Here is a 27,348-nt window from a genome sequence, read left to right on the forward strand (position 1 = left end):
TAATTATTATTTTAAAAAAAGTCTCATCTTTAGTTGTTAAAAAAATGTTTTGAATTGTCTTTATGGCCTATGCAAGAACCGACAGTTGCTATAGTATTTTTTTCTGCCTTAGGGATTCAAAAAACTTGCCTCCATTTTACTGTGTTTTATTTTTTCCAAACTGGATAGCGGCATTTGTGAATTTTATACATGTGTGGTTTTTATGGACATGTCCCTCAGATATTCTAACAAAAGACTATAATTAAACATTCAGATTTGCCCTGCTCTTTGTCATACATCAGTTAAGTCTGGGGGGTTTGCCTTTGTTGAATTAATGGTATGTCATTTTTAGTTGTGTATGTAAGATGAAACCAAAAGAGTACTGAACGGAAATTATCTATTGATACTGTTTAATGCTATAGCTTTCTTAAGGCTTCAAATATAAATAAAAGTAAGTTATCTGTTATATATTATCTTTTTTTCTCTGATCACTAGAAAACACAGGACACTGAGGTGTCCCCAGTTTCCAGAGAAGTGCTCATTACCTTCAAATCATATTGGTTAAAATAGGAAGTTCCCTTTGATTCCAGTAGGATTTATCAGCAGCTGGCATCTCTGTGGAGCAGGAACATTTTTCTCAACCTTCTTGTGACCTACAGAAAGTCAGTGTTGATCTGCAATGCTCAGGCTATACCCAAGGCTACAACTGACAGCTAATGAAAGCCTAATTGATATTGTTTCTTCCCTAGAGTGTTTTGTTTCAGTCAGCACACAGGATGAAGAGAGCAAAGTGGACTGAGATGAAGTCAGGCTATGAGCAAGGGAATTAATGGCTAGAAAAGCCCACAGTCTTTCAGATTTTCTTTGATTATTATGTCTGTGACTGCATCGAATACGAACTTGACATTCTGGGTGTCTGTGGCACATGTCAGGTGAGAATATATCTCTTTATCTGCTTTCCTTGTGTTCAAGTCTAGGAATTGTTTCTTGATGTAATTTCCAGCTTCTTCAAATGTATTTAGTCCTAGTGGAGAGAACAGTAAAAGAAAGAGAAGACACATTTCAAGTGGTACTTCCCCACAGCTGCTAAGAAACAAGAATTCTTTTTTTGGTTTTTTTTCTTTCTTTCTTTTTTTTCTAAAGGGAATTAAGTTCATGCATCAGGTATGAAAATTTTGTACCTAAACTGCCCACCTAAATTTAAATTTCAATGCCTAACCAAAGTCCTTAGTTCCGAAGTGAAATGCTCTTGAGTAAGCCAGTGTGAAACAGTTAAGGACCTTAGAGAGGGAGCCGAAAGTGAGAGAAAGAGAAGAAAAAAGGAAAGAGCATAAATTCAAAGGGAATAGGGTAGATAGATAGACAAAATTGGTGGGAAGTATAAAAATGATGAGATAAAGAAATGAAGAAAGAAAAAGGGTAAAATTCAGATGCTTATGTATTCAGTCATAATTCATGCGGCTTTTCTGCCCAATGAGACTCGTGGCGGCAGGCTGCTGCTGAGAGCCCTTGCTGGCTCCCATCCTGTCTGAAGCCTCAGGCAGTGTAAAGTGGCATAGCTCCACTGAGTCTAGTACATAATGTTCGATTATCCCAGTGAAGCACTGAGGAATTTTGGGTTGCTGTGTTGATGTGTCCTGAGAAAGGGCGCGAGGGAGCTGGTTTTCAGGAAGTGCACAGAACCCGTCTTCTAATAATAATATTGCTTTAAGTATGTTTAATTCTGGACATTCCCTATCCCAAATACATTAGATTAATAATAAAATACCATCAGATTTTGGTTTTTCTCTGGCACTTTCTGACATAGCCTCATACATTCTCTTGTATCAGCTGGGAACAGCTGCTGTTTTTTATTTCCAGTAGACACTACTGTGACATACAAAAAAGAGGCAGACTTCCTTCGTGGCATGGGTTTTCAAAATAGGGACAAAAAACTTGGATTCAGTTATGGTGTGTGTGAGTGATAAGCCACTGACTTGTACTGAAATATTGGCTGGGTTCATCACACCACACTTCAGCCATCTGAAACTTCTAGTTCTCTCAGCTTCTTCTACCGCCAATGGCGAGAAATAAGCATCTCCAGAAAGAGGTGACCCCACCAAAGGATAAGCATCATAGGTAGGTGAGATGAATTGGATTCTGGCCATGTCTGTCCCATACCATTCTTTTAAGAGAAAGGCTAGATGCTTAGATAAGGTGCTTAGTATTTAAATGGTTATATATAGGTGATCCAAGTCAAAGTCTCAGTCTGTAATGCATGGCCTACACTAATCATCTGAATGTATTTTCTTCTGAAAACCCCAAACTTACCATTATACTCAGGAAAGCAGATATTCAGGTGAACTTTTGTTATTTTCTCTTGAAAAACGTCTTTTTTGTTTAGAAACAGCACAATGGAAGTGGCTGCAAAGCACTTGTGGTTGCAGATGCTGTTGAACAGCTGAAGGCTTTCATGCATCCTGTTCTGTTGAGATGCAAAAGGTAAACATGAGAGACTGACAAATCTCATCCCCATATGTCATTTTTACTGTAATGTTCTTTACTGGCAAGAACCAGTACAGCATAATAGCCTTTAAATGGTTATCAGGGAACAGGAATAGTTCTGATATGCCATCAAAGAGTACATTAAAACTTAGAAGCAAAAAGGGTTGTTTGTCTCTTCTGACTCACCACTTCTTTATCTTCCACCAGAACCATGTCATAGGCACTGAGTGCAGCACAGAATATGATGCAAGTAACTCCCTCAAAGCAATGAATCCACTTTTTTCTCTCTGATCGCTGTCCACCCACATCAAACATCCTTTGCAGAAAAAATAACATATGTACAATGTAAAGCACTAGCTGATAAGGATGTAGTCATGCTGTTAATGTGCAGAGTGCAACTGGAGATGAATGACAATGAAATATCCAGCTTTTCCAAACATTGGTCTGTTTCTATCCCAACAGGTCAAGGAGTACTATGTATTACTTACAGCTTTGTAGTGGGCATAAAATGAAACGTAAAGGCTTAAATACTTGCATATAGGGAATACATTCAGTAGTCTCAGGTGGCACTCCGTGTTGAGGAAGTGGGGCTCCGCATAAGAGCTCAGTGCAGGACTAAGCCCCGCAGGCAAGGATTTATTCAGGACAGGGTTCATACAAGAAACATTGACAAAAGACAGTAAAGTCCACAGTCCTTTGTTACTTCATCGGTTTGCCTGTAGTGAACTGACACATAGATCAATAAGGCATACGACTGGAACTTGGCATGTTCAGCTGTATAACCTGCAGCATTAGTTGCTGTTTAAGCAGCAGTTCATGGGGAGCAGGGATCCCTTCATTTGTAGAGAGGACAATGCAGGGCTGTCCTCCTCTGCATTAATTTCCTTCAGTCTTTGCCAGAAATTACTACCTTTGGGTAGGGTCATATGAACTTTTTATGGACTCTTTGTATGGGGTCCAAAGCCAACTGAGCATAGAATCATAGAATCGTTAAGGTTGGAAAGGACCTCTGAGATCATCGAGTCCAACCTGCTAACCTACCTGCATACCTAGCTGGGACCTTGCTAGGGCCCTAGTTAGGGCCCAGCTGAGATGGAGCTGTCATCAAAGCTACCATTGTTCTGCTTAGCACTGGCATTCAAAATTCCCACTTATATTTGCAGTTCCTCAGTGATAAGGGATAGGGCTTTCTTTTCACTGTTTTTCTGACATAAAAGGTGCCAAACCTGAACATTTTTCAAGTGCATTAGAAAGGAGAAAAGACACGTAAAAGAAATTTATCCTACCCTTACTTTTTCTGTTTCCTTGTGTGCATGATGACTTTTCCCTGTGCTGCCTGTTGTTGAACTTAAAACTGTAAAACCTAATCCCCTGTTGCATTATCCCTTCCTTCAAGAAAATGCATTATATCTTACTCTCTGGATGTATCTCCTGCAGTATCTGAAAATTAAACACAACTCAATATTGGAATTCAGTCTGAAAAAATCATGTCAGTAATAAAGAGAGCAAGAATAATTTGTTACTGAGACACCATTTTTTGCAGTATATTGATCCTCTGTTTTCTTCACCATCAGCGATGCAGCTGATGGAAATAAAGGTTATTGTTTATCATTTTTCATCCTGCTTAGAAGAAATGATACCCTTCCCAATGCTCATGATGAACTCTTTCTGTGGCTGAGGAGTAATGAGAGAAAATTATTTTTTTTCTAGTACATTTCATCTCTTTGTCCAATCATTGGGTGTCTATAAATGTGAATTATGAGGAAATCAGGAAGCTGTTGTGGAGCAAGATTTTGATAACAGTAATGGCATTCTTCCCAGCATATCTTCACTTCGGTATGCCTACTGAAGAGTGAGGTCGGTATGAATAAAGCATCTCGACTTTTGGCTATGCTTAGTGCCCAAAAGTCACCTGCCATTACATGTCTTCCTTGATTTGTGGTATGTAACTCTGAAATCAGGATTATGGGGGGGGAAAAAGCTTCAAAATTTAGTCTACAGTAAAGTTTCGCAAGCATATATAATCATATGAATCCGTATTCAGTTCCTGCAAGCTTTTAGCATATGGTCCTGTGAATATTCATGAGAAGTCAGTTAAAACAGGACAAGATCAAGGCCAGAGGCAATGCTTATGGGCAGTTTTTGTTGTACTAACCTTAGTTTGCTTAGCTCTTCTCATGTCAGCCCAGAACTTAACATATGCACATGTAAAACTGAAGTCCCTCTGTGAGTGGTAGAAAATGTATTTCTGAGGTGATCTTTTGTTTTTACCAAGACAGTCTAAGAAAACTTAGCTGCAGTTATGGGACTAGCTGTATATTAATTTGTCCTAATGGTACATATAGTGAGACCTGAAGACTAAAATAAAGCTTGCCTGATTTCGGTCAAACTCTTCCTAGCACATAAATGAAAACAACAACAGGAGAGGACCTGTGAAGATCAGACCTTCTTTTAAAAATATTTATGTTCTGGGCTCTGGAAATCAAAGTCAACATTAGTGAAATAAATTGAAGAGCACAACAAAGCTAAATTACACTAAACCAGCAAGGTAACCACTAAGAAGATAGAAAATAACAAGAGATGTTGTCTGTGCAACTGTAATTCTGTTCCCTGGAGCAGTACTGGGATTTAGGCTTTTACTGCACAGATACGAAATGTTTTCTGCCTCATTCAGTTCGGAAGAGGGACAAGCGTTTAGTGAATGAGGCATCTGTTCATGTTTTCTTTTTATCCATGTATAGCTTGTGACCCCAAGCCTCATCTAAGTACATCAACCAAAACTCTCTCTGAATGTGGAAGTGTTCCTCTCTTTATAGATGTTTCTATGGTACTTATCAAACTAAGTGCAGAGTCATCAGGATCCCCCAGCTGTTTTGCGCTGCTCTGGCAATGCGAAGTAGCAGTAACTGGCTGGTTAAGATGGATTTATAGCTGCTCTGCAACCCTATAGCAGCTCAAAACCCTCAGGCTATTTTGTAGCGTTTTTACCTCATGCTACTTAAGTGCCTAAAACCACCAATGAATTTATTCACATAACACTACCGTGATGCATAGCAGAAAGGCTAAGCACAGTCATTTTTTGTGTTTGTGGTGGCATTAGGAGCCTTTGTCTTGTTTACAGACACTCAGGTAACTTAATTCTCAGTTGTGTTGCATTTTGGTTGTACCTAGACACCAGTTCTGGTATTCTAATCTCAGGACTGGTAGCATTCATGTCAAAGAGGGTTTGCATTCTGATGATTTCTTTCTCCACCCTGTTTTTGGTTTTATTTCTTACATAAACTGTGGTTGTAACTGAAGGTGCTCAGATTTCCAATGTACAAAGCTGTCTGCAAATATGCTAATCAGAGAAAAAGATGATGTCAATGACGTTGCACCGTAACATTTGTGCATAAGTGCTAAATTTTTATGAGTGGTCAGTGTATTAATAGGTGATAGTAATTTATTTGTAGGGCCTCTACTTCAGGGTCTTATTTTGTATATGTAATCTCCATTGTGTAAAAGCATGTGTGGTAGCATAGATGGTTTGGGGGACATTTAATTGCCACATGAAAAAAAAAGAAGTCCAATGAAAAATGTAAAAGTTACAGTTCTGGTGCTTTATATTTCTGTCTATCTCTACAGACAGTTTCTTGTCTAGACTACATTCCTCAATATGCACTTCAGCCTTTAATTTAAGAATTAAATGGAATTCAGTCCGTAGAGAAAAGCATTGTAGAACACGGAAACTATCATAATTCATTCAAATACATTTTCATGTGGAATTAGAGGTTTTTAATTGATTCACCAAGCATAACAAAATCTTGAGTATCTGAAAGTGTCAATTATTTTCAGTCAAATTTCTCAGAGACATTATTTTCAAGATTTTTTTCTGAACATTTTGCTTTTTGTCTTAAATGAGCATGAAGGCATGCATGCTAATACTGAAATTTCCCATGGGACAGAAATTATTATCTTTTTGCCAACTGTAATGCATTCCAGTGTTAAGAGCAGTTATTTCTGTTCTCAAAAGAAGAGAGTGAAAGGTTGAGAGTGCATGCAAATTAGTAGTCATCAAATGTTTTGCATGCTGTTAAGGACATTTAGGTAGGCAAATTTCATAAATGTCACAAACAATTATTCAAATAGCAGGATACAAATAATGCTTTTTAGACACTTACATATGTAAAAATGTCCTTTTAGAACCCGATATTCTGAGATCTCTTAATGCTCCATTATATGCTTAAAGTTGGAGTACTGGTACTAAAATATCTTGCTTTTTTGGCTGTTTCAAAATACTAAATAAGAGTGGATTCAAGGATATCACAATGGGATTACCAATATTATAATAGGTCAATACCTTTGAAAAAAAAATACTTAAGAAAGATAAAACCCCAGAAAACTGTCAAATATGGCTTTCGTACCTGAAGTTCAAATCCTTGAAAGAAAACTGAGTCTCTATAATCCCAGTTGTTTTCACTCGGGAGCGCAAAACATCTTGCTCACTGGGCACATAGTCTGGCATTGCTAACCTATCCAAAGCGTTGAGGTAACTAAGGAGAGTAAAAAGAAATGGTGACTGGTGAATTCAAAAGGTGAAATGAACATTACATAATCACTTCATATTGAGCTGCTTTTAAAAATTTTATGCAACGTACACATTTAAGTACAATACTATTGTTTTTTATACAACCTAGATCCACAATCCAGAGCCTTTCTTTTTTTTTCTTTTTTTTTTCCTTGTATATAGAAGTGTAATTTAGTTGCATATAATAAACATCTTTCTGAGAATTTCAGTTCAGGAAAATCCTTATTTTCCTCAGGGATGCTAAAAAAACACCTGGTCAGGAAAAGGGTTTTGTCCATTTGCTTTCAGCAAGTAGGAATTGCCACCACAGGGGAAGAACCGCAAGCATCTTTCAGAAGCAGATTTACTAGAAGTTATTGCAGCCTATCAGACCTGTTGTGACAGTATCTTCCTTCCTAAGTGAAAGGGACGGTGCAATATTTTGGAGGAATTCACATTTAGGGGCTGTTTTGCCTGCAGACCTATCAATTTACAAGAGGAAGGTACATGGTAATTTAAAAAAAATATATATTTTGTCATCAAAACCAGAAGTTTCAATGAAGCTGAGGACCCCCTAGGTTAGTATTCTCACAACCCCCTGGCAAAGAGTGGATTATCTGGTTTTATGTCTGGCATACAGAGGTAAAATCTGCATGAAAGCAGAAGCCAAACCAGATCTTTGAAGCTTGTTCTTGTCCTACCACCAACCCTTCTCCTGTCTTTTCCAGGGGCATGCAGCTTTCTTGAAATGACTGGACAGAGCCTATGAATCCTACTGGCTGGTCTACGAACCTGTGTAAAGAGGTTATGAATTGACAAAAGGAAGAGAAGAGGTGATGTATGGGTGGCTTCCTACCTTTTAACTACTAATGTTAAAATACAGAACAAAGCTAAAAGCAAGAAGCCACATACAATAGTTGAAGCATTTTCAAGCTTTCGGTGTCCCAGTTGGCACCTTTCCATTTGTAGCCTCTTGTCTCTGACAAACAAAAATCTCTAATGTTTATTAGGCTTCATGCCTTTTTTTTCTTCTCTAACACAAAGTCTGCCCAGCACGAAGTTCTGCTGTTCAGTTTAACCAGACAACTACCAAATCAAACTTCACAGCTCATCATCCTTGTCTGCAATATTTAATACATCTGTAAGTAAAAAAATAAAATAAAATAAGGTAAAATAAAATAAAATAAATTTTAAAAAAGCTAGAATCTTCCATATGGAGATTTTTGCAAGTAATGCTTGGAAACAGGATTTTCTTATTTTAAGTTGAATAGACTGAATCTGCTTGGCAAGGAGTGCTGAAATTGATCTGAGTAATTCAATGTTTGCCCATTATTTGAGTCCAGGAAACAATCTGTTTTTTAAAAAAATGCAATGTAGCTCTGGTTCTCTGGGTAGGGCCTGAGGCAAACTCATCTCAGCTCACCTTTGTGGAAGGCAGAAGCAAAAGACGTTTTGCAATTTATAAAGCATGTAAGCACTAAAATAAACACTTGTATATAAAATTCATTATAAAGATCTGATAGTTCTTAGTCACAAATACCTAAATTCAATTCAACACAGCCAATTATAATTACATAAAAAATTAGACCAAGTTAATTTTCTAGTTAATGGAGCAAGAGAGGCATCTTCAGATTCTTCCCAGAGCTGTAGGCAGCTCCCAGGGGACGCTCTGCAGGCCGGCTCTCCACTGGCAAAAGAGGGAACGCAAACTAGTAGGTTAGTCTAAATGACTGATCTTTCCTTCGCTTGAATTAGGTGACACAAATCCTATCCTGAGAGGCAAATGACTGAGCAAGCAAGAAGCACCATGTATGACCAGTAGCAGTACAATGACATTTAAGGTCACAATTTAGAATCCTGTTTTTGCCCCTTCCTTACCCATCGCTCCATCTTAAAACAGGATTAATTCCAGGTGAGTCTAAGGAAGAAATTCCAGCCAAATTTGACATACAGGGCATTTTCTATTATTCAGAAGATCTCTTTTTTTTTCAATTAAAACACACAGAGGAAAGGCAGTGATCAAATATATTAGCATGAATTAATAATGAAAAGACTCAGAGAATAACCTCAGAAAGTCAGAGTTTACACAGTATAAATCAATACCCTGTGTAGGAGCTGATTCACAGGAGTGAGAAACAGGGTTTTGGTTTTAAAAGAAATTGAAAGGTAGCATTAGATGGTTGATTGACTCTAGCTGGTTTTGAACTGATCATTAGAAGCCCAGCAGCAAGGGCAAAAATTAAGTTCATTTTAATGGTTCAGTGCCAAAGGCTAGATTTTCAGAAGTATCAGGTACTGACAGATGAACACAGAGGATTAGCAGGATTTTCGGATATGTTCAAGCAGATGAAAAATATGCCACTGTTGTTTTTAATGTAACTCTAGCAATAAATAGTGATTATTGGCTCCTTTGCAGCCTGTACCAGCTCCCTCAAATACTGAAATCCATTGCAGGTTAAAACATGACACAGCCCATAACACTGAGAGGGAATTACTTCAGACCGTCCGATCTTCATTTTAGGCAACAAAACCTAATATGCCAAGTATAGTGAAAACACTAGAATGTTAGCTGGTAAACAGGTAATAATTTTTTTTTTTTTTCTGCATTAGGGTTGTTTGCTTGGTTGTTTTTCTAAATTTCAAGAATTCTTTTTCCTTTTAAATATGATGACTGACTTGTTACGGGCTTTTAGTGCTGGGAACTGCAGTGTGGCCTGTCAGAAAGGATATGGTAGGAAACAAAAGATTTCTCTGTACTATTCCTATAGAAATACAGGGCTGCCATAAAATACTGCCAAATCAGGCACAAATCAACACAGGCAATATTTTCTTTGTTTAGGTATCTTGCAGAAAGGTCTTCATTCTTATTTTGAAGATATAAAGACATGAAGAGTTTTTAATATTTCATGCATATCTCTTCTACTATCTACAATTAGTGAGTGAGCTATTACTGCCTTTTGTTTGCCTGGCTCCTGGCCCAGACTCGGATCATGCCTTCCCTGTAGAAGGGACACCCAACACCTCTGCAGGTGCCCTCAGCCTGTAGGAGGAGCTGAAGGAGCGGAGAAACCTCCAGCTGCAGATCTTGGAAGATGGACCTCAGCTGGAACAACCCTCTGCCCCAGGTCTAGAGTCAGACTTAGGCACTCTAGGAAAACTCCAGCCCAGGTCACACCTCCCTTCTGGCTCTTGTATGACCTTACGGACAAAACAGCAGAGCAGGACCACTCAAGCCTGCAAGAACAGCTGTGGAAGCAATGAAACCAGGGACTCCTGAAAAGTCTAAGCTTACTGACTGTATCTAAACTAGGAGATGTGCCCCAGCTGAATGCTGACCCTTCATGGAGTCGGAGCTGAGCAGCCCCAGTCCTCTGCTTATGTGCCTGCCACCTCCCAGGCCGCAGAAAGGGAACCAGGGCTGTCAGGCTGGAGAGTGGCTGCAGCACCGCTGGCCAAGACCAGCTGGATGCTGAGACGGTAACGGCCCAGGGAACAGCCACCCATGCAGCCAGATTAGTTTAGAGGAAACTTTTTATAGCTTTCTCCAGACTTATGTTTAGCAGCTTGAAATTTATACATTCGAAGTACAACTCCAGGTAAAACCTAAGCTGTTTCAATTCATCTTTTCCCTCATTTTGTCAATCTTAGAATTACCTAGAGAGAGAACAGACTTTTTTTTACAGTTTAAACAATCTCACAGAAACAATTTTTTCCTTGTTTTCACGTGTTTCCCTCAGTGAAACATTTCTAATATATTATAAACATTAGCAAAAAACCTCATTCTTTTTCAGGTTAATGAGCAATAATTTTCGTAGGCTATTCTGCATGAGGAAGGGTTCTTCTTGCAAGCTTTCCTGCGCTGTCTGTTACGGTAATGGCCAGCTGTGTGTCACCTACTAGGCAGCCGAGTCATTGAGCTGGTACTCCGCTGCCCTTGCGAAGCAGGCCTGGGTCCCACCATCGCTCCACAGTTGTTTGATGAGTTCAACCAATTCAGAAGACATGTCGCCATCCTCCAGAGCTGTTGCCATGGCACACAGCTTCGTTTCATCTTCCTAAAGAGAAATTTTGGTAAATATTGTGCAAGCATACTGTGCCCCTCCACCGCCTTGAAGACATACTTAGTTTACAATGAGTTGCAGGGGCAAAATTTCTCATTTTCACCAATTTTTCCAGGTAGCTGTGCTCGCCTGTGTAGGTAGGCATCCTTTTACAAGCTCACTTCCCTTTAGTTAGTGCCAAGGTTAGACTTAAATTGCGATACACAGAGTTTTCCTCTTTTTATTGTTCTGTTTTGTTCATATAAGGGCTCAGTTTCATCTTACCATGGATGTTCACAAAACGTCCAGCTTGGAAGGAAGGCTTTTATTGTAAGAGAGAATGGTGGCATACCGAAAACTAAATTAAAAAGGATATTTAAAGCTTAAACATTTTATAACTACATCAAAGCAGGACTATATAGCTAAATATATATTTTTAATGTATTTGGAAGAAAAATTTTCTAGCTTTAGGCCACAGTGAGAAGTGTGGCAAAATGAATATAACTAGTGAGTGCATTTCCCATATGTTTTTTTTATTTGGGGAAGAAGAAACCTGTAATTGAATAAAATCGCAAGTATTTTAAATGTATTATTCTGTAATTTCTTCCTTTTGCAGTCAATCCAAAAAGACTTCAAGTAATCTATTGCATTAAAAATATTTCTTTTCAGTGGTTAACAGCTTAGGAATGTACTGTAAATAAAGAACATGATTAAAATAGGGTCATTTGATACACTGTCACAGCAGTGGATAATTATAGCATATAATTCCTTCCTAGCCGTATAAGTAGACAACTGAAGTGACTTGCAGTCAATAGTTGCAAAAGTATAAATGGATCCTGAGAGACACTGTTTTGGCAGGGAGTATGTTTTATTCAAAAATAGAAAACATCTTCACAATAATTTGTAACAAATTTATTTTAGGAATGTAGTATATCTTTATGTTTCAATAGAAATTGAAGTTTATGGAAACTTTGTAAAAGTCAGAGACATCAAAAAGAAAACACTGAAGGTTTTCTAAAATGTTGCAGAAATTGAGTTACCAGGGAGAAAAAGAAGAAAAAGGGGGAAATACCCACTAGAGAATTGCCTTCATTTGAAAGAGGAAGGAGGACAGCCATACAATTGCCCTTCTACGTTAACCAACATGGGCTCCATTTACACCCCCATCCTCTTGCTCAGTGCTGCGACCAGCAGAACTGAGTCACGCTTTCTCGTGCGTGCCCCTCATTTGTCTCCAGGGCTGCTCTCCAGGGCGCACACTTGCTCAGCTTCAAGATAAGAGTCGGAATGTTCTATTCTTCAAGATATCACATATCATTTAATGATTATAGCTAACCTCCTACAAGGTTGGATTTGTTGGTTGAATAGCTTACAATGAGAAGCCTTGAGCTCAGACCCTCCAGGTGTACGGTAAATGTTCACTGATTATTATGCAAAAGGCGGCACCTGTGGATTTTGACGGTTACATAAAACAGGAAGATAACAGCAAATTGAGTTTATCATAACCCTGATTTATATAATGTTTTGTTTCTCTCTGGCATTTAGACAGACTTCAGATGATTTTCATATTAAAAATAGATTGCAATGGCACTTTAGGAAGAAAAAAATACCTCTCTCCCCAGAACAGATGTTGTTCAAAATTATGTGCTGAGGCATTTTCAGGACCATTAAGAGATATTTGCAGGCAGTCCTGGAACATGGATAAACCCATTGCTTTTGGGCCCAAGATAAGCCCAGTCTTTGGGCTAAATAACTTTAAGCAGCTAAATCTGGACCAGAACACAGCAAGAACAAAGTCCAGCTGAAATCAAAGCCTATATCAAAACAACTCAAGCTTATAAATGGCTTATGATTTTACAGAAAATGTAAGCTAAGTTTGTTTTTGGAAGAAATGGGAAATGTTTAGTGGCGATTCAAATAAATGTGACCAAAATTTCTATTTTCTTTAAAACTCACATCCCGGTTGCTTTTATGTGGTTCTGGGGAAAAAGAAGGCAGGCACGGCAAAAATTTTATACATCCAACTGTATTCCTAGAGGCCTATTCTGCTAATGACAGCAAGAGTGGACTTACTGTGCTATAAATGATAAACTTACAAAAGCTGTATTTTCTGCATTTGGTTATATATAATGCTAAGAAATGAACTGGGCTATTTAACAAAAATTTTCAATGCCCAATTCCCGAGGCTGTGAAATCTCTTGAAAATAATGTCTAGGAAACTGGCATAGATGATTGATAGAAGAGGAGTGAACATGTATAAACCTCTCAGAAAGGTTAGCAGGGCTGAAAAAAGAGGCTGAAGTACCGGGGCACAGGCAGAACATATCTAAATTACAGATGGCAAACAGAGTTTGGACCACAAAATGGATATTAGAGGCTGAGCCAGGACTTGTGGCTAGGTGCTGCAAGGTTCAGCTGTCTTAGGCCATGTAGACTGATAGCTGGGTCCTCATGTGGTACACGTCTATCACAATTGAGGAGACAGGCCAAGTTGCAGCACATTCACACTGGCCTGTTTTCTGTGTGCCGCTTTTGGGCACCGTTACGTTTATTTGAATGACTTGCATTCATGGACCCTTAAAAGAATACAGGAAGAAAACATTTAGTTTCTATTTTGTCAAATGACTGTATGAGCTTCAGTAGCCTCTGAAGCATTTGTTTATCATTTTTGGGTCAAAGTTGCACATGTCATTGTAATGAAATGTAGACTTCTGGAACAAGCAAAGCTCTTTGAGATAAGTGGATGTAATTCCATCTAAGATAAACCTCTAGGGAACAGGCAGAATTTGCCAAAACTGGAACCAGCTGATATTCTGACAGGCCTTTGAGAAATTCTCAGCAAGGTCTGAATTACAGGCAATAGGCTAAATTGCACTGAGAAGGAAACTATGTGTTTTTCCTTTACTTCTCTCCCTGAAAATTCAGGATGATTGCCAGAAGATAGCAGGTCTTCTTACTGTGACTTCTTCTGTGTGCGCTTATGCATAGGATTGCTAACCGTGTCAGGAAGGTCAGACTCCACTTTTCTGCAGTGCCAATGGGCGAGTGCTGCACCCGTACAACGGGGAGGTCTCTGCTCAGGAGCAATGCCAAACTGAAATATTCCCAGCATGTCTAGATGACCCTTCCTTACATGGCTGAGCCCCAAGGTTTGTTCATAAAAGGGAAATATTTATTACATTTCCCAATAGCAATAAATGACTAAGCAGCTAAGAAAAGGTTCTTTTTTATTCTTATGTCTTTGCAAGTTGAACATTTCTTTTGTAATAAACAAAATGGCAGTTTATGCAAAGGTTAGGCCTCAGGCATCAGTCTTGAGAAAATAAAAATAATTAAGGACATCTTGTCACATATAACTCAAGCAGTACTTAGTTTCCACTGTCATAAAGCAAATACCGAACCCTCTTTGTTCTACTAGTCTCTACTATTATATTAAAAAAAAAAAAAAAAAAAAAAAAAGTATTCTAATGCCTATGTCAAGAGAAAGGGTGTCATACTCACAATTCTAGCTGGGTTTTCATAACTGATTCCTAACTTAGTCATTGCTTTCACGATAGACAGGATAGACTGCACTGTGTTACTGTAAATGACAGGTCTGAACTCCATGCGTTCTTGGTAGGTGAAACCCTCTTTATGGATGATCCTGGTGCAAAAATAGAAAACAAAAGGTTTATGGGATGCATTAAAAAAAAAGAAGGCAATGAAAAGTTGGATCAGATGCTTTTGTTGTCAGCCTGAGAAAGAACTGAACCCATCTGGCCCTTGGAAAAGCATTTATCAATGGTTGATCTGCCTGTTCTGCTGGAACAGGTAAACAGCAGTTTCTACAACTATGTGAGGTTAAATTTAAGAGGCTAGGTTTTGACTTCCCAGTCTGAGTGAATAGGTATTGTTTTTTGCCTTGTTGGTCAATATAAGATAATGTATGAATCCAGAACAAGACCCAGGCCCATTCCTGCGGATACAGTGCAAGATGCATAGCTGTACTTAAATCCCAAATCTTTTATTATTGGAATTTACAATGTTAGTTGTGGGCTGTCACATTGCTTGTTTAATCATTCTCATTTTTATCCAGAATCTTACCTAGAGTAGAAAAATTATTGCAAAAAATATTTCTACACTGCGAGGTACTTCCTCAAAGAAACAAAATATCTTTAATATTTCTTTGTACATCAGGTGCAATTTCTAGTTATTGAGAGGAGTTACTGTTATTATCTACAGGCTTTGGGGACATACATATTACTCCAGAGGATTGGCCTGTATTCCAGAGGACAAAGAACCTTAGCAGTTAAATTCAATTAATGTAATTATAATTTCATAATCCTCCTTGGCTGGAGAATAGCATCTGGTTAAAGTTCTCCAAGATCAGTGTGCAGGTTATATCATGACTCAGAGACATCTTTTTCCATGAGCTGTGAAAAGGGATGAAAGCTTCGCCCGTTTCGGTGTAGCGTACTCTCACTGAACAGATACCAAACTGCTTTGGCTGCTGCTGGAACCAAGGTTTTATTCTGCCTCACCTCAGTTGTTCAGAGATGAAGGACGGGTTATTAAATAAATAGTTTCTGGGGTCTGGGGTTTGTTCTTCTTTCCCTCTCTCTCGCCAGAAGTATAGTCTGAACAGAGCTATACAAGCAGAAAGGGGTGATGTGAAAGGATCTGACAGGTTAGCCCAAAATGAGTATACGTGTGTGTCTTGGGGAGACTTTCCTTTCAAGGGGAGAAGTCAGCCCTGTCAGAAAATAATTCACTTACACACACACACACAAAACCCAGATCACAACTGAATGTCTCTTAACATCTCTCTGACTTATGGTTGTCAGAAAATTCAAAAATTGCATTCTTGTGTCTGTAGGAGTAGCACCTGGAGATAAAAAGAGTTCTCTAAAGGTTTCCCCAATCTCTTCTAGACCAGACAAATCTATAAACTCTGTTTTGAAGCTTTGTTTTTTTGAATGCTGTTTTCAGCATGAATTCAAGCAAATCTGCAAGATTCAAAGGAATCCTATTGAACTTGGGAGAAAGAAAAAGGGGAGCTGTGTTATGCAGTCTGGTATACAAGTGAACCTTTTTTTGCCATCCTCTGAAATATCCATGCATCCCTGTGTGAACACAGTGATTTGAATGAAATAATAAGACTTGTTCAGAGGGGAGGCTTATTCACTTGGTGGAGTCTAATGTAGCTCCGTGACAGTGCACTGGATAGCCTGGATTGCTGCTTGGGGATGGCCTAAGCAACGTCCTGTGTGTTAACTGCCACGGAGCCCAGAGCTCCCCACTGGTGTAGGTGCCCTCCCTTAATGGTCCAGGTCACCTTTAACAGCTTTAATTTCAGCTGCCATCAATGTTGAACCTTGCACTGGTACTTAAGCATATTCTTCTCATTCTTGCCCTTAATATCTGTGAAAGCAGCAGCTTTTCTATAAATAATGGAATGAAATTTTCACATGGTGAGGACAAGGGGTAACGGGTACAAGTTACTGCCAGGGAGATTCCAATTGGACACAAGAGGTAAGTTTTTCATAATGAGAACAGTCAACCATTGGAATAATCTCCCCAGGGAAGTGGTTGACTCCGCTATGCTGGACATGTTTAAGACGTGGCTGGACATGGTGCTGGGGCATCTCGTCTAGATTGTGCTGGAAAGGTTGGACCAGATCCTTGAGGTCCCTTCCAACCAGGTATTCTATGATTCTATGAAATACATAGAAGCTCAGACCCCATGAAGTACATGAACTTGGTGTGTCTCACAGCGGTGTCCATAACAGGATTTCTGGAGAAGATGGATGTTTTTCCCGTGGCTGCAAAAATCTGGGATGAGACAGAAGGAAAGGCCCTAACAGTCCACAAATGGCTATTTTCTATGTTGTTTTCATGCTTTCCCTTTGAAGAACAAAGGGAGGAAGAGAATATAAGATTCTGAAATAAAACTAGATTCTGTAATTACAGAAAGAAAACTTGGTTTTGCTTGAGGCTTTTCATGGGTTTTGCCGTGTTTTTGGTTTTTTTTTTAAATAATTTATTTATGTCCTCTGGCAGAAGGTACGTTAGCCAGCCTGTTAAATCAGTAGTGAATTTTGCTGCTTTTATTAAAGATCTGTCATTCTTAAGGAAGGATTGTAAAACGGGCTGACATCTTGTATGGCCAGAAGGGGCATTTTAGCAAATGGAAAATTTTGTTCCCTGATCCTCCTTGAAAAAATAAACAACCTTTAAAAAATAAATGCAGGATGCTGAAGGGATGAGGTGTTAGGCTACCAGTCATAATATCTAAATTACGTTTCTGTTGGAGGAAAAAAGTTAGTCTCTTGTTTTTTTTCATGCAAGGAGGGCTTCTCACCAGATAGGTGGAGTTGATTCAGTCTCAATAAGAATGATGAGTTACCAAATATTTTGTTTCCTCCTTTTCATTTACTGAATTATTTATAGTAGGTTTGTACTGCTAACTTAGGGCATAGCACAGAAATACCCAACTTGCTTTTAAAAACATTAGATCACACGTTGGAAATGATCTAGTCAGAAGCACAGAGCTCCAGAGAAGCTTATTCTTTTTTCCTTTTTAGTTATCCCTCTTAACCATCCTAGCCTCTTGAGGGCCTTGCAGCATATCTATATTTTAAGCATCAGAAAAAATTGTGCAAAGCTTAGTCGAAGGATTTAACTTTGGTTCAAATATTCAGTCTGGGAAGAATGAGGTTTATGAATTACAAAATTATATTAATAGGAGTAAAATTACCCTGATTTTGGTGGAAAATTGTATTTTCAGCAAAATTATTTCTTTTGTAAGCAGCTATCAGTCTTCTCTAGAAATGTTATGCTTCACTGAAAAAATTAATAATGGGAATTTTCTTTTTGCTGAAAAATTCCCCTTTTTTAAAAAAAAGTCCATAGTTGTGACAGAAAGATGACATTTTATATGAAAAGTGATAATTTTCATGAACAGTTTTCTTGTAAAATAATTCATATTTGTGATCAGCTTGACGGCTCATAAATGCACAGGGCTTTAAAGATAACTCTCAGCTTTGCAGCTTTTTGCCCCCTCCTTGATGCTGTTAAGGGTTATCAGCCTTCTTAAAGCGCTCAATTCAGAAGAACATCTTTAATCTGCCTCTACTTGGGGAAGTGTTCAGCACAATACCTTTCAATGGTTTGCTGAATAGGGAGGGTCTCCTGACTGGAACTTGAAACAGAAATAAAATTATCCATCATTTAACTGGAACAAAAAAGTTAGCAAAGTATTTGATGGATGATTCTGAATCTGTCTTATTACAAAATGAGTTGCTTGTATAGTAGAAAATTGCTCTTATGACGTAACATTTTTTACTTCACTCTTTAAAATGCATTGGTAAAGATATGAGATAGTTAGGAGAACTTAAATTCCGAATAGTATTACTTATTTCGTAAAACAGTCTGCTTGAATTTTACACAGGAAGCGATTCGTGATTATGAAGTGGGGTCACGTCTAAACAGTTGCAATTCCTGTGTATTTTTTTTCTGTATTTAGACAGGTCTAGGAAGCAGTCCTGGACACTGTCTATGAAAATAAGGCTAGAAACAGCAGCAATATTTTAGCAGGTTACACAGTGAAGGAGGAGTTTTGCTGCCTGTTAAGCATGATCTCTCGAACTCAGGTGGATTATCTATTTAAACCAGATAGATACATGATTAGTATTTTGGCTACCCTTAAAAGAATAACATGAATGAATTTAGTTTTAGCCTGTTTTGCTAGATGTGAAAATATTGTGATAGTAAATTGTAAATGGACACACACACACACACACAAATTTGACCTTCTTCTGAAGCCTGGGGAAATAAAGCTACTGAGTTCAATCTGTGTGGCACCATGTGCACTTTGAACAAACATCTACAAGTATTTTTGTAGTAGATTTATGGTGCAGTCACAAGATCTTCCTAACCAGATACTCGGTCCAAATTTGAACAGGGATTTCTGCATTTGAGCTTGTTTTTTCCCAGCTTGATTACTGTATGAAAACTTTTTGGGGTGATACTTTCCTTGCTAAAAGCAGTTCTCATGACTGTCCCTACCCATGCTAGATGATGGGTAGCAGCTGCTCACTGTGTAGACTGGTGGCTAAATATGTTCTCACCTGGCCTGTGGGAGACCTGAGAACAATCTTTCTGACCTGTGGCAAGAGCTGGAATAAGTCTGTGGAGACCAAGAATGATCTACAGAGCACAGTTTGGGGAAAAAAAAACCCACAACAAACAACAACAAAACTTTGCATATTATACAATGTGAATACTTCAATATTTTCTCTTGCAGTACAGTGAAATCAAATGAAATTAGTAGGGACCAAATTAAAATTTAACAAAGGGAGATGATTCACATCATATATAATTAAAGTGTGGACCGACTTGCTGTAGAATATTGGTGATGTTACTAGTTTACTTTTGTTCAAAAAAGTTTCAAGAGAAACGTCAGCATGAATTAACTGAGGCCTATTAAACACAGTGATACCATCTCTGGTTCAGGATGGTGCCTGAGTCAGAGATCACCAGATACTATCAAGGTATCCAGCGCATTACTGTGTGTTTGCTTATCTGGTTTGACGATCTTCTGGAAACATCCTTCATTAGCTACTGCAGGAGACAGGATACTAGGCTAGGTGAATCCGCCACGGCTGGTTGTCTTATGCATTCATGTTCTCAGTACAGTACTGTAACTCCTACCAAAGCCGATGAAGAAGCTTCCCTGGTCCTCACTCAGGAGCTGGACCAGTGCATGATTTGATCAGACAGATTTGATTACCAATCCAGCTGTGTGTCATAGTCATTTTGTATTTTTCTTTATGTGGTTGAATGAGAACTTGATTTGAATGATGTTTCTTTGCATTTTATTCAAATAAGCATAAATATTGTAATAAGACATTAGCTAGATAGCTTATACTACAAATACCAGATTCAACAGCTGATATGAATATTCATATACTTACTTCATTTGCTTTACAATCGTGCTCTTTCCTGACTCTCCAGCACCTGCAGAAGGGGAATGTTGAGAAGATGTGATTGATACATGAATAAGTAGCAAGTATTAAAAATAACTCTCTGCAACACAGAATTTTGTATCTATGAAGAGACATACAGATGTTTTAGATCTCCATTGTACTAACTATAGCCCTCCCTAGTGCCCATTCAGACTTAAAAAGACTGAAATCTTGGTAAAAGTATTAATTCTTAAAAGGAAAGGGACATTTGAACAGAAAGGAACATTCATTCAATTAAGAGAAAAATACAGACTTTTTAATTATCAAGGAAATAAAATATGGGTCATATTTTGATTTCATTCCAAGCACATGGGCAGAAAGACATGAACAAACTACAGCTTCTGACACTGGCCCTTCATTACGTGGTTTGTAGCTGCTCATTTAATGTGTATCATGACCTTTTGTAAGCCAAACCATCCAGTTCCATGCTCTTCAACCAGCTGCTTTGAGCAACTGGAAAAACAGAGCGTGGAGACATTCATGTGGTCTAGCTCATGATGCGCTGGCAGCACATGAGCAAATGTCTTGACACTGGTGTTCTGCCAGTTCCCCTGCCCCGTGGTCTGCTATGAAGTAGTGTGGCTGGAAGTGGGAAAGCAGAGCAATGCAACAGATCCAGCTTGGGAACGATTCTGCAGGAAATCCCCATAGCTGGCGGGGAGGTACAGGCATTTGCTTGCACAGGCAGTTGCAGAACTAGGGCGTAGATTTGGTCAGATTATGTACAGTTAATTTGCCCTTCTTATCTCAGTCAAAGTGAGTAATCACAATGCAAACCTTCTCTATTGGAAATCAGTGCGAGTGACTATCATCAGTGGTGAGGCTTGGCAAGAACTGCCAAACAAGAGCCAGATTTTGAAAGCACCTGAAGAGAGGATTTAATTTGGACTGCGAATCCATGGGACAGGATTCCTCACTGCTTTTCTTTTTGCAGATTATCATTTACCTCACTGGATGGTGTCAAATACTTTTGACAAAAGAGGAAATCTGGGGCATAGCTATTTTAACTGAGGGCGTCTCAGTGAATGGAACAAACTGATTACAGACTTTCCAAACAGATTTTGTAAAGCTAATAACATTTAAATGACAGGGATTAATTTACTCAAATGAATCACAACAGACAGCCAACCATACGCAAAGCATTTTCTAAAACCCATGATGTGAACGGCAGAAAGTGCGAGAGAAAAACGAGCCTATGCAAAACGGGCTGATGCTGCCATCTGCCACAGTTTGGAAAAAATGCAAATTTGCCATAGATCATCTATTATTCCTTCAATGCCCTTCTGAAGAACTTGGTAAAGCCCTGTCATCAAGGTGGCGTTTGCTACCCTTTTTGTAGGGAAGAGAGCAGGCTGTGCTGAGAATTCATACATTCACCTCCTGGAAAGATGCCGGGAAGCATAATATACAAATGAATCTCTCTTCCAGATCTAAGGCAAAGTTAAAATAGAGTGGGAGGCATAATTTATGTCTTTTGGGTGCATTTTTCTACCTCTACTCATCTTTAATTTATGATCCAGTAATGCCTTTGAACAACAGATGACTCTCAGACTTTAGCTTCACTCTAGAGTACCGCGTTAGTTGTAGCAGCATTTGCACCCCAGGAAGTGGGTCAGAAACAATTTGCTTTACACCTGCTTCCTTTCTTCCTTCCGCCTCCTGTGCAGCCTGCTCCTCTGGCCAGGGCCCCAGGATGGGAGAGCAAGGACAGGGCTGTGTTTCCACCCGCCGCAGTAGCCTTCCGCTCGCAGAAACAGCAGCAAGAGTGCATCATGATAGCCCTTACGTGACTGCGTGGGGATCTGAAGGCAGCTTCCCTTTAGGAGGCAGTGAAAAGCTCAACTACAATCGGGCCCAGATTTTCTGAATAAAGGACAAGAACTTAGGCCAAACTTAGTCCTGTCCTGAAGCTTGGAAAGTTTAATTGCCTTTTGAAAAACTCTCTGTCACTTTGAAGATTTATAGCTCAGCCTAATAGGGACCAGGGATAATATGCCATAGCCTGTATTTTGCATTTCACATGTTTAAGATCTCGCTTTTTCAAATTTACCTCTGGTTTCTCTACCTCTATTTGGATGCCAAGTTTCCTTGAGATGGATAAAGGCACAGAAAATAAAGGCACAGAAATCTCAGTCAGTGCCTGAAACTCTGGCCCTGCTCCTGGGAGCTGAAAGATGTCTCCACTGCCAATAAGGTTGATGGAGGTTTTCTCCCATACTTCTTCCCAGAGATCACTTTCACCATGCCCTGGGCATGCCACATCCACCTTCAGCGCGGTGCTGTACACCCAGCAGTCTGGCAGACTGTAACCTGCCTCTCTTCTTGTTTGGGGTATTTCAAACTGTACCCCACCACATCCCAAGCCCATTATGTTTCTGGGCACACTGGGGCTGCAGAGGAGACTCAAGAAGTTCCGTTGGCGTGGCTCCAGGCACCGAGCCACAGAGGATCCGTCCCCCAGCAGCCTGACATGAACTGCCCCGCTGCTCTGGGACCGCCTGACCCCTTCCCTGCAGGCCACCAAGGCATATAGACAGAGCAGAAATAGAGAAAAAATTGGAGGTGGCTTGAAAGCCAGTGAGAATCTCTCAAATTCAAGGGAAAACAGAACCCAGGACCCCAGCTGTAACTTGACATTACTGGTTTTCTAAGCAGAATTTGTTTGAATAGTTGTGGAAACTGGAGAGTGTATGAGCCCTTTTCAAGGTTAGCATCTGCTGAGCTGTTGAAAAAGGTTCTTTTTATATATTAAGTTGCTTTTGTGACTCAAAGCAAGAGCTATTTTTTCTTTACAGTTATTATTTATGCGGAAGTAAAGGTTTGGTTTAGGAAAGTTTCCAGAAGTGAAGGTAAGAAAATTAAAAAAACTACTGCCTGAATATTTTGTTTGAAACCTGTCGCAAAAGCCACTGACAATGACATAAACCAGCAAAAAGCAGGAAAAGAAAATCTTCAGATTAAAATCAGAAAAGGTTTCACACCTCTGCCTAAGCCCTGTCTGTGCCATTCTGAGCTCTGGAAACTGTGAACTAGGGTGGAAATTGTATCTTTCTGGTCCTTTTACCAAACTGAACAAACTTTCTCCATGGGAGAAAGAAACTAAAGAAAAGATCTAAGATCTAACCCTCTTGAGGGAATAAGGTCCCTAAAAGCTGCCCCACCCCCAAAAAAAGAAAATCAGTGTATTCCAGTCAATAGCATTATTGGGACATCTTTGTGCTCAAAGTCTTTCCTTCCAGTGCAGGTGTTAATAACAGGAACTTAAACCTGACTTCAGTACTACAGTAACTGATTCATTTAACTGGTTTTAAATGTCTACACTATAAACTTCTACTTTCAGGCTACTTATCAGAGACCTCTTATAGTCAGTGGAGAAAAATATTTGCTACTAAAACTAAAACAAACAGACAAACAAACAAACAGCTTCAATTTTTGTCACCCTGAAGCAGATGTTTCAATTAAATTGGGTGAGTCATGCCCTAAAAGTGAGTATTTCTCAGTAAAAAGCTAAGGATGACCAGCTCAAATGAGGGTGAATTTTGTCCTGCCACTGAAAACTGTAGACAATGAGGCCATAGAGTAATACTTTGAAAAGAAATAAGTTCAAAGTTTAATGATATTTAAACTGAAGCTAAGTTCCTATTTCCGTGAAACATCACTGTGAGCATCAACTGTTTTGGCCGGGTTTCAAATGTGTGCTGTACTTTGCACACAAGTAGATTGCAAGCTGGCTTCCTACAAAGCATATAAACTGCATGTGATGGGGGTAGGTAAGATATGGCCCTGGTACAACGGAAATAAAACTTTCACCTTGGAGTTTGTTCCAGACTCATAAAACAATCTGAGTTTTTGGAAGTAGAAATATGTAGAGGCTATGTTTGTGGACAAGGTGGCAGTGTGGGATGGCCTTAACAACAGGAACACGTGGCACAGAGGACATAGTCCTCCTGGCTCCTGGACAATTTGCGAAGAACGGCAGAAAGTGCCACCATTTTCCGTCTCCCCCAGCTTATATGTGCTGATTTTATGTGCATGTCATATAAACTGTAAATTATCACTTCAACACAGACAATGCGTTTGCCCACGTCCTGGAACTTAACATAAAAAAATGTGGTGTCTGATTTCTGAATATGATTTCATTTTTGTAAAGGGACCTATTGGAGGACACAGATATTAAATAATCCTCTCAGGAAGTGGTCAGAATACTTTTTTTTTTTTTTTACAGTTTAAGGGTAAGAGCATAATGATCACACTGAAAAAATTATGATATACATATCCATTTTTTTCTGAGTATTTTCTACCAATCTGCCTACTGCAAAAGAAACAGTGGTGGCATTTGGTCCATAATAGAGGCAACATATTCTGAATGAAGAGAAACCCTGGACTAGGGTAGGACTAGGCTGGTTGGCTCGAATGGAGCTGCCCTTGATTCATGAAGTGTAAAATTTAAATCATTTCTGAGATCACCTCAGAGGTATGGAAAGATAACAGGCCCAGATCTGAACGTGGCAGATTTAATCCTCTCCTATCTGGCCATTTCACTGGTTGACTGTGGAAGGGGCTATGTGCTGCCCCTTATACCCGTTGCTTCAGCAGCTGTGATTCCAGGTGTTCAAGAGACACTTTCACTCTAGCTGTGTAATAGGCTCAAAACAGACTCATGTTTTATTCACCTCTTGCTTTTTTAAGAACAAGAAAATTCAGGCTGTTAAGTCTATATTTTTTTTTCCCCAACATGTTTTTTACCAAGTCCTTGGTTCCCTGTGATTTTTCATAATAGTTCCCAGGAGAAAAAATCTTCCAAAACATTACCCACTGACAAATTTGAATCTTTACCATGTGTGACATGAATAAAGGAAGATATTATAGAAATATACAGTAAAGAAGACTTCAGCAAAAGTATTTCAGATTCTGATGATCATCTTGCCTCATGAAAAGAGTGCTTGTATAGTCGATGGAACTGAAATATGTTCAGATTTGAAGTGAATGAACTAGAAGTCTTTTTCACATAGCTTGCAAATAATCTCAAAGTATTTTACTAAAGTTATCTTGAGAATGTGATATTAATAGTGTCAGAAAAAGACTGCTTGTATACATTGGGAAACATTAAAAACTCATGTTCTTAATACTAAATACATACATGTGTTCTGGGAGGGGTAATTTCGTTTGTGTCCTAGTGTAAGACAGCCTCCAACACTGCCAAGACATGAAGACTTGAAGATCAAAATATATCATGAAACTGCTTATCTTATAAATGCCTCTTTATCTTATAAATGCATCTTTATCCTATAAATTCCTCTTAAAGGATTTCTTACCTCTTTCTCATGTATCAATGTTGGATAGGGTCAGAGACGGGATGCTGGAGTAGATGGACCCTGGTTCTAACTTGATATGCCAATTCCTTTTTGTAAGAGTATATAGAAAGTATTGAAACTTTATGAAAATTTAAATGAAAATATTGTTCTGGTTTTTGACCAACTCAAGCTTGTCTCAGTAGGGGCAATATTTTATATTAATGTGGCACAGAAAATTTTCATACTCTCCACTGGACTGAAAAGCTTTGTAAACCGCAATCTGAATACTGATGGTACATAAAGTGTATCAAACTGCTACTTTGCTATTATTATTTGAGAAACCTGCATGGTTGTGTTTTTCTCTTATTTCTGTATTAATAATAATAGTTAGATTCTCAGCAGGTATAAATAGGCTTTTTGCATAAGACACAAAACAACAGAGATAAGCCGATTTACTTTATCGAAGGGATCTAGCTAAGTCTGAATAAATTTCCGTTTAAAAACATTTGTAAGAATTGTGGTTACAATGGAGAAAAAATAGAAACATTTTAATGATCAAAGACTATTTTTCTATTCATTTGATGAAACCAATGTAAACTGTCATAGCAGGCATCATACTGCTAGAAGAAAAATATTAAGATGGTGGCAGTGTTATTGTGCTCTTGGATATTTCTTGTAGGCTACGCAGTACCATGGAAAAAAAGAGAGAAGAATAAAGCTGTATCAAGAAAGAAATAATTTTTCTTTTGCCATTACACCCGCTGGCTGTTAATAAATTGATCATAGTGTGGATTAGAAGTAGTAGTCTGTGAGAATATTCATCTGTATTCATCTCATTTCATTACCTTCCATTCCACTCTCCACAGCATCATTTTTATACATTGAAAAAAGCCCTTTTAAGTCACTTTCTGCTTCTGTAAAAAATGAAGTGCAACAGTTTGGAAAATAAACAATATCAATACCTTGTGACACCTATGGATTTTCTATGTAACCAGTTACGTCACTTAATCCTGCAAATGAATCCATATAGATCCATGGGGAAAAAAAAAAAAAAAAGATAAGTCTGTGCTACATTCTGTGTAATTTCTCAAATCTTTTTAAAGTCAAGGATTTATAGTATTTAAAATTGAATACATGCAGTGACATGGCCATTTCCAGCCTGTTCCTTGTGACTTAATTGGTTGCTTCATGAGTGTTCACAACTAGAAAGCCTTTTGTGCATGTATTACAGGATTGCCTTCTTTAAATAAAGTAGTGAGAGGTGGGAAGTTCACCATACTGAAATGTAATTCCAGAACAAAATAACCCCTCAGTGGAAAAGCATTATGAACAATTTCCATTCTATTTACCCAACAGCAGTAGTTTGACTGTCCTGGCTTCCCTCTCTGCATCTGCCTGGAGTTTCTTTTCCAGTTCCCTGGATCTCCTGGCCGACTCCCTTCTCTCAGAACTGGCTCCACTGCCCATCTTGAGGTGTGAAAAATCCTCTGTTTGTCCAGCTGATTTGCTTCTTATCAGACTAGTTGCTTTAATTCAGAAGGACAACAGCCTGTGCTTCAAGAAAATTTAAGAATCCCATTCAACCTCTGTGTTCAGTCTTCAAATCAAACGGTCCCTTTTCACCTGTCACATGATCTGGAGATGCTACAGGCAAGGATTTACATAGGGACATAAAAATACTGTTGTGATGTCATAGAATTAAAATTAACCATTCAACAGCAAAACCAAGGTCTGGGTAGATCTCTGTCCTTCTTCAGACAGGTTCTAGCTTCACATGCTTCAAAAAAATGTGCAGAATATCTTGAAACAATAAAATTGAGAATAACTCAGCTCAAGGAAAAATTTTTCAGCTTGTGAGTTAGTGTGGGTGCCCTGAAGCAAAAAGAGGTTTATATGTCTTTGAAGCATTCGCATAATTTATTTTTCATCTTTTTCAATGGTCATAGCTCTAAATATATGTATTCTTTATGTAAAAATGACAGGATTTGGATTTATATAGT

At 38.7% G+C, this 27,348-nt stretch overlaps 1 protein-coding gene across 1 annotated transcript; it reads right to left on the minus strand.

The window, feature by feature from the left end:
• Positions 1 to 812: 812 nt before the first annotated feature.
• GNAT3 (G protein subunit alpha transducin 3) lies at positions 813 to 26,815 on the minus strand (the record flags this gene model as incomplete). The annotated part of the gene is made up of 8 exons (XM_082308349.1): positions 813 to 1,003; positions 2,290 to 2,443; positions 2,650 to 2,779; positions 6,867 to 6,995; positions 10,907 to 11,064; positions 14,551 to 14,692; positions 20,004 to 20,046; positions 26,698 to 26,815. 8 exons carry the CDS (start codon positions 26,813 to 26,815, stop codon positions 813 to 815), a joined length of 1,065 nt encoding a protein of 354 aa, XP_082164475.1.
• Positions 26,816 to 27,348: the final 533 nt, after the last annotated feature.

Source organism: Platalea leucorodia, assembly GCF_965183815.1.
Source record: "Platalea leucorodia genome assembly, chromosome: 4".
NCBI classification, from domain to species: Eukaryota; Metazoa; Chordata; class Aves; order Pelecaniformes; family Threskiornithidae; genus Platalea; species Platalea leucorodia.